Here is a 7,345-nt window from a genome sequence, read left to right as displayed (position 1 = left end):
TAATAGCAGTGATTTTAGCAATAAATTAATTAGTGTGCATTTTAGTTTGATTTTATAACAAATCCCTCCAACACTAGCCACGTAGCCCACCACTGGGTATATCGCCCTACAAGTACTTTTTCTTCTTTTATTACAAAAATAAGTACCCTAAACCGCTGAATAATAATTAGACTAATCAACTTTCTTTTTAATATTTGCACACCCAATCAATGGGTAGAATGTATTAGCCACATAATATTGTAATTTAAACATCTATAATTTGTACTATATTCTTGCAAATAAATATAATTTGAATTTGAATTTGAAGGAACTTTATCGATGCCTACTATGTTACGTAACATAGTAGGCATCGATAAAGTTCAACCAACAAAGAAGTCGGTTAACTGGTCGGGCAACTTTTTATTTATTTGGAAGGCGATTTAACATAATTTATATGATTGTTTATGAGCAGATGTCAGAGGCAGGCGAGTGCATAGCAGAGCACACGCGGCTGCTGCGGCTGGTGGGGTTCCTGCGTGCGGGCGGCGGGGGCGGTGCAGGAGGCGAGGGCGGCGCAGCGCACGCGGCGTACCGCGCGGCCGTGCTGGCGCTCACCTCGCTGTACCTGGCGCAGGAGTGCCTGTACGCGTACCGGGCGCGCAGCGACATGGCCAAGCTGTCCCGCGTCATGTTCCTTCTGCTGTGCCATGTCACCTCGATCGTCAAGCAGATAGTGTTCCACGTCGATGCGGCCAGAATAGATAAAATGATCGAGGATTTGGATGGTGAATAATTACATTATCTATATCTATACTAATATTATAAAGAGGAAAGGTTTGTAATTATTGGGATTATGGGTGGTGGTGTGATTAATTTTCACTAAATAATTTAAGAACTTTGTTGTTTTAATATTATCACTTTATTTAACTTCAAAATATAGAGTATCGAAGGTATGTCTTAACACTTTGAAGGTACAAAATGAACTAACGCTTAAAGCTAAAAGATTTAACTTATTGTGTTAAATTTTAAGGGTCTATTCAACTCTCAACATTACACTTTTATTTATGACCGTGTTTGGCTATTCTTTTCTTTACTACTAAGAAACTCAAACTCAAACATTTATTTATTCAATTAGACTTCTTCTAGAAGCACTTTTGAAACGTCATTAGGTACATATTTTTAACATTTACCACCGATTCGGAAAGCAGTATCTACGGAGAAGAATCGGCAAGAAACTCCATAGTTGCTCTTTTTAATCATATCAGTTTTACAATTTTACAAATTACATACAGGGTGTCCCAAAAAGTAGTGATATACTGAAGCTGGGAGGTAGAGGACTTAGAGGGCTATCCGAATCACCCCCATGTGTGTTATGCGATTTTTCGTATTTTCGGAGTTATTACATTTTTTTCAATTTTTCATCTATCGCCGAGTACGATGAGATTTTTATTTATGGTGACGTGAATTATTGCGCTAGATGCTTGATTTTTTTTGTGTGCTAAGCTGAAAGATAGGCCAATTCAGTATGGTAACATTTACTATCGTTAGATCTTCGAATGGAATAAAAAAAGGAATTAAATGCCAAGAAAGATAAAATTACCCAGTATGTTCATAGCTTCAAGGGCCCATAAAAAAATAAAATCACATAAAAAAGGTTTTCCATTTGGCTTTTAAAAACTTGCTCTATCGATCAGGTAGCTACCCTAAAAATTTCATTTTATTATTCTGAAGGCTTCAATCGAAACATTGAAATCTAAATGTGGTAAGTGGAAAAATTTATTAACATGATGATCATTAAAACTAATAAATAGCTGTTAAATTACCAGATTTTTTTTAAAATAGCCCCGCTGTTGCTCAATGCAAGTGCAACATCACCGTAAAAAGTTGTCTTTTTAATGTCTGAATGCTCTTTTATAATTTTTAATGGTTTCTTCTGCAACTATGAATTTCCGGGTTATTTCGTCCAAATTGTGGCAGTCTCTCGTCTTTGTAGTATTCCCACGGAAAAAATTCAATAGGGTTTATGTCCGGAAACCGTGGAGGCCAGGCTAAAGGGCAAAAATACTCTGAAAGATGGATTGGTCGTTGCAGCCTGCGCATGCGCCGGTGATGCCTGCTTTAAAGCCTGGCCTCCACGGTCCCACGACCTAAACCCCATTGATTTGTTTTAATGAGGATACTAAAAAGACCTCGGCTACTTGAGAGAATACCACAATTTGGACGAAATAACCCGGAAATTCATAGTAGCAGAAGAAACCATTAAAAATGATAAAAAAGCATTCAGACATTTAAAAGACAACTTTTTACGGTGATGTCGCACTTGCATTGAGCAACAGCGGGGCTATTTAAAAAAAATTCTGGTAATTAAACACCTATTTATTGGTTTTATTGATCATCATGTTAATAAAAATTTTGCACTTACCACATTTAGATTTCAATTTTTCGATTGAAGCCTTTAGAATAATAAAATTAAATTTTTAGGGTAGCTACCTGATCGATAGAGCAAGTTTTTAAAAGCCAAATGGAAAACCTTTTTTATGTGTGGTCGCGCCAATATAAAAATATACGTAAATATATTCTCGATATGAAAGTGGACTGTATTTTGATCTACGTGGTGTTAGCAAAGAGGGATAGACAGGATCATACGGCACGTACCTCGTCGGAGGGAGTAGCGTCCAGAACACACGCGCCGCCACGCGGTCAGGGTCCTCCAGCTCGCGGCGGGCAAGAACCCACACTCCACACAAACACACACGCGGCGGTGAGCGCGACCAAGGGCCGGGGCACGGGATACCCCGGTGGTGTTACAAGGGCACAATGCCTGATGATCTAGAGAGCCTCGTGGAAGCTCTCCGGCGGTGGCCGAGTCCCGAACCTCGCGAAGGAACGGAGCGAACTCGACTAACTGCAGCGACACGAACGTCGCGTTCACGTCTTATTGGACGTGTCACGTGGTTAGTGACCACGCGATGATTGGTTGTGCTCGTATGTAGGGAAGGATGAAGGAACACACCACAAACAATAAACGTTTAATTTCTACATTTACTATTTTAATTATATTGGCGTTACCATATCCACCCGCCCTAAATGGGTCACCATTTAAAACCAATCATAAGATACAGCGAAAAACTATGACTCTAGGATCGCATAATGCGCGCGGGTTAATAAAAGTCCTAAGAGCCACGGCGGTAATATAAATAACAAGTTCTATGGCTCTAGGAGCGCAAAATGCGAGCGGGATAATAAAAAATCCTAAAAGTCACGGCGGAAATATAACTAACAAATTCTATGACTCTAGGATCGCGTAATGCGAGCGGGTTATATAAATTCCTAAAGTCACGGCGGTATTACAACTAACAAATTCTATGACTCTAGGATCGCGTAAAGCGAGCGGGGTATAAAAAATTCCTAAAGTCACGGCGGTATTATAACTAAGAAATTATAAACGAAAGCGGTGCAAAACTTAAAATTAAACTTAACTAACTGCGGTAATACACTAATGCGGTATAACTATTGTCTTGGAAGCGGACATAAACGAACGACCGGGCGAAGGTAAGTTCCCTTGGCGGTTCTAACTGTACAAACGCGCGCGACGTCGTCCTTTGAAGGATGTACTTTCTCTACGACGGCTAAAGGCCAGGTTAGGGGCGGTGCATTTATTACAACCACGACCGTTCCAGGAGTAATAGGTGTCGAAGGCGTATTCCATTTCTGCCTAACCTGCAAACCGTGTAAGTATTCCATTCCCCAACGTTTCCAAAACGACTGAACTAACTTGTCCAGTAGCGAATGCCTATCAAGCAAACTGACGTGATCAGATTTGACTTGAGGTGCGGGTAAAGCTAATAAAAGCGCGGTAATTAAAATAACACGAAACAAAGGCGTTATGATATTCATATATTTAATATGATAATAGTCAATGATCATGATAATTATGTGATCATTGCGCGGTGATATCACTGGATGCTTATGTGCACATTCCAGGGCGGAATCGCTTAGACGTCCGATGAGGATAAGTCTGTAGCGAATAAAAGGCTTCAAGCGGTTGAAAGCCTGCGAATAAAATTTATAAAAGAGTATATTATAATACTCCTCTGCAAAATATTTATTTTGCAGGGCGGGAATAATTTTATTCTCAGCGAAATTAGGTTCCTCTACGGTCATCATAACACCGCGGCGGGTTAATAATATAAGGAACCTATAAATATAAAATACACGACGCGACGAGACGCGAAGGGCGGTATCGTATAAAGCGCAATGCTTTATAGGCGGGCACACAGTGTGTGCTAATAATTTTCGTTCGGGAATGTCTGCAATAGACTCACCATCGAGACTCCTAAGAGGCCATTCAGATGGGTCCGAACGAGCCCACTGGGGTCCGTGGAACCACAGAGGGTGCGGTACGAGATTTTGTGGCGTAATGCCACGCGAAAGAATGACAGCGGGAATTTCAATACCAGAAACATGGTAGAAATTATCTGATGGGATGTTATACACGACTGTGGGAGCAACGAAGCCCATCATGTCCCACAGACGGGCGGCAATTGACAAGATGGAGTGCTTAGTGCACATCACATCGGCGGGAGCGGTAATTTTAAAATAAAAATAATAAGCAACAGTAGACCAATGCAGACTAAGTAATTTATGTTGCACGGTCTTATCAAACTCCACCGCGGAGGGTAAAAGTTTGTGCGAAGCGGGAAGATTATCTAACACATTTTGCTATTACTATTCCATTTAATAAGATCCCACTGAGCTCCCTTAAACAAATCGATGAGCTGCTGCGACGCGGAAACTGCTTCACATTCCGTGGGAATAGAGAAGGCGATATCATCCATATACAACGAGGAAGACGCAATGCCACTCGCTAGCGGATATTTCGCGCCGTCATCTTCTACGAGCTGTCTTACCGTGCGCAGTGCATGATAAGGACTAGACTTGATGCCGAAGCAAACTCGATTAAATTGATAAAGAAGCAGCGGATCCTGCGGGCTGAAACGATATAAAAAACATTGAAAACGACGATCAAACTCACGCACGAATATCTGCAGAAACTGTTGGCGGCAATCGGCGGTCATGGCAATCGCGTGGAGACGAAAACCTAAAATTATTGTAAACAAATTGCCTTGTAAATTCGGCCCAACATGCAGAAGGTCATTCAATGAACGCTGGCTTCCAGAAGTTGGCATGCTAGCATCTAAAACCATGCGCAGCTTAGTCGACGATTTATCCTCGCGCAGAACAGCGTGATGCGGTATAATATAAATAGGTGTAGGGTCACGCGGATCATACGGAGGCGCGGGTGATATATAATTTTTCGTTAGATAATCTTTTATGACGTCATCATATGCCAACCTTAATTTAGGTGAAGCTTGAAGCTTTCTTTCGAGGCACATGAAACGTTTTGCGGGCAATATTAAATGAGTCACCGAGAGTGTAGAAATCATCCTTAAATGGAAGCGAAACGATATATCTGCCACTCACGGGGTCGCGGGTTGTAGTTAATTTATAATATTCTTCACATTCAACATCATCGGGATGTTGAACGGGCGGTGCGGTAGGAAGCTCCTCGAGCTCCCAGAAACGCCTGACTAATGAGTCAATAGCGGCGGTCTCTTGAACGTGACAACACGTCAAGGGCGGTTTATGTATGTTAGGTATGGTGGGCACTGAACCCATTATTACATAGCCTAACACCGTGCGCAATGCAGCGGGCGCCGACGAGTCACGAGATGCATGAACTACGTCGGGGAGAAGCAGATGAGGGAACAGAGAAGCACCGATTAATAAATCGATTTTGTTTGGCGTACCAAAACTCTCATCTGCGAGCGGTAAATGCGAAATATGCGATAAGACAGAAGTGTCTATAACAGCGGTAGGTAATAAATCCGTAACATGATCAACAACTAGCGGTGAAATATTAAAAGATATGTTGTTGTCAAGACGCGAATAAAATTGTATATTTACGGAATTACTATTTACAATTTTTTCTGAACCACCGAACCCCTTAATAATAGTACGTTCGGTTTTCTGCGGTTTAATACCTAAACGTTCACAACATTCATTCGTAATGAAGTGACTTTGCGAAGCGGAATCTAAAAGCGCGCGAATAATAAGCCGTTCGCCTTTACAATTATAAGCTACGACTTCAGCGGTTGATAATAAAATAGTACATTGTTTATTCGCGGGCGCGTTGCATTGAAATGCGTTATCAGTATCAGCTGTATAGCTAGCGGTACATAGCGCAATGTCGGAGCGGACGCACCCGCCCGACGCGGACGGCGGTGACGGCGCAGGCAACGGCGGTGTGCTGCGCGGCGGGGGGTGAGACGCAGGCGCGGGAATGGAAGATTCGCGTTTCAAATGTAACATCGTATGATGTTTTAATTTACAAATGCGGCAATTAAAATTAGACGAACAACTAGAAACTCGATGTTTTATACTGAGACAATTTATACACGCGTTTCTATCCTTTACGTATTTCAAACGTTCCTGCGGACTCATTTTATGAAAACTTGAACATTTAAATAAATGTTGATGCGTAATATTTGTACAAAGACAACTATATGCGGAATCAGCGGTTGTTACGTAAGACTGATACTTAGGCGGAGCAGACGAGATATTATTTGAACTGCGGTTATAATTATTATACTTTCGAGGCGGTTTATTTATTCCCGAATTTGTGGAAGGATGAATGCGTTCTAATACCTTCGCACGAGTTTGAATAAATTGAACTAAGTTATCAAAAGTAGGCATTTCACTACCAAACTTAGTCTCGAAAGCGCGAACAGTATCTGAATCTAACTTCTTCAACGCGATATGAACAATCATTAAATCTGTAATATTATCTAACTTTATATTCTGTAAGGCGCGCACTGCGCTAATAAAGTTATCAGTAAATAAATCAAAGTTTGTTGCGGACGGAGAAAGCAAAGGTTTAAAATCAAACATTTGATTTAAATACGCGGAAACCAACATACGTTTATCATCATATTTATTTTTTAAAGTTTGTAAAATTAAATTATAATTTTCAGCGGAGGGGGTTATACCAGCTATAACAGTTGTGGCCTTCCCCGTTAATTTACCTAGTAAATAATATAAACGCTCGGCATCTGTAAGGCCGGGATTGTTGTGAACAATTGATTCAAAATTCGAAAGAAATAGCGGAAATGAGCGAATATCACCCGAAAATGGTACTAATTCGATAGGCGGTAATTTAGGCCTATTTTCATGCAAATTATTAAATCTCCGTGTGACGGACTTGGTTGCGAATATTGCGATTTAATTCTTATAACTCTGCTATATAAAGACTCGAATGCAACGAGGCTTTTATAATCAGGTTTCGCGGTAGGTGTTAATAATAATA

General features: G+C 40.9%; 1 protein-coding gene and 1 pseudogene across 1 annotated transcript in view; one reads left to right on the top strand and one right to left on the bottom strand.

Annotated features, from left to right (window-relative positions):
* The first annotated feature begins 563 nt into the window (after nucleotides 1-563).
* Nucleotides 564-7,345, top strand: part of LOC149908151 (odorant receptor 4-like) — a 30,842-nt gene continuing 24,060 nt past the window's right edge. Inside the window, exon 1 of the mRNA XM_090103285.1 lies at nucleotides 564-764. Coding sequence (XP_089959411.1) covers nucleotides 647-764 — 118 coding nt within the window. The 5' untranslated portion in view covers nucleotides 564-646. The remainder of the gene's footprint in view (nucleotides 765-7,345) is intronic.
* On the bottom strand, nucleotides 2,733-5,430 carry LOC149908153 (uncharacterized; annotated as a pseudogene).

Source organism: Colias eurytheme, chromosome 6 (assembly GCF_061535395.1).
Source record: "Colias eurytheme isolate Ceu_HAF_F1 chromosome 6, ilColEury1 Martin Lab GWU primary, whole genome shotgun sequence".
NCBI lineage: Eukaryota > Metazoa > Arthropoda > Insecta > Lepidoptera > Pieridae > Colias > Colias eurytheme.
This window is presented reverse-complemented; position numbering and strand designations above follow the sequence as displayed.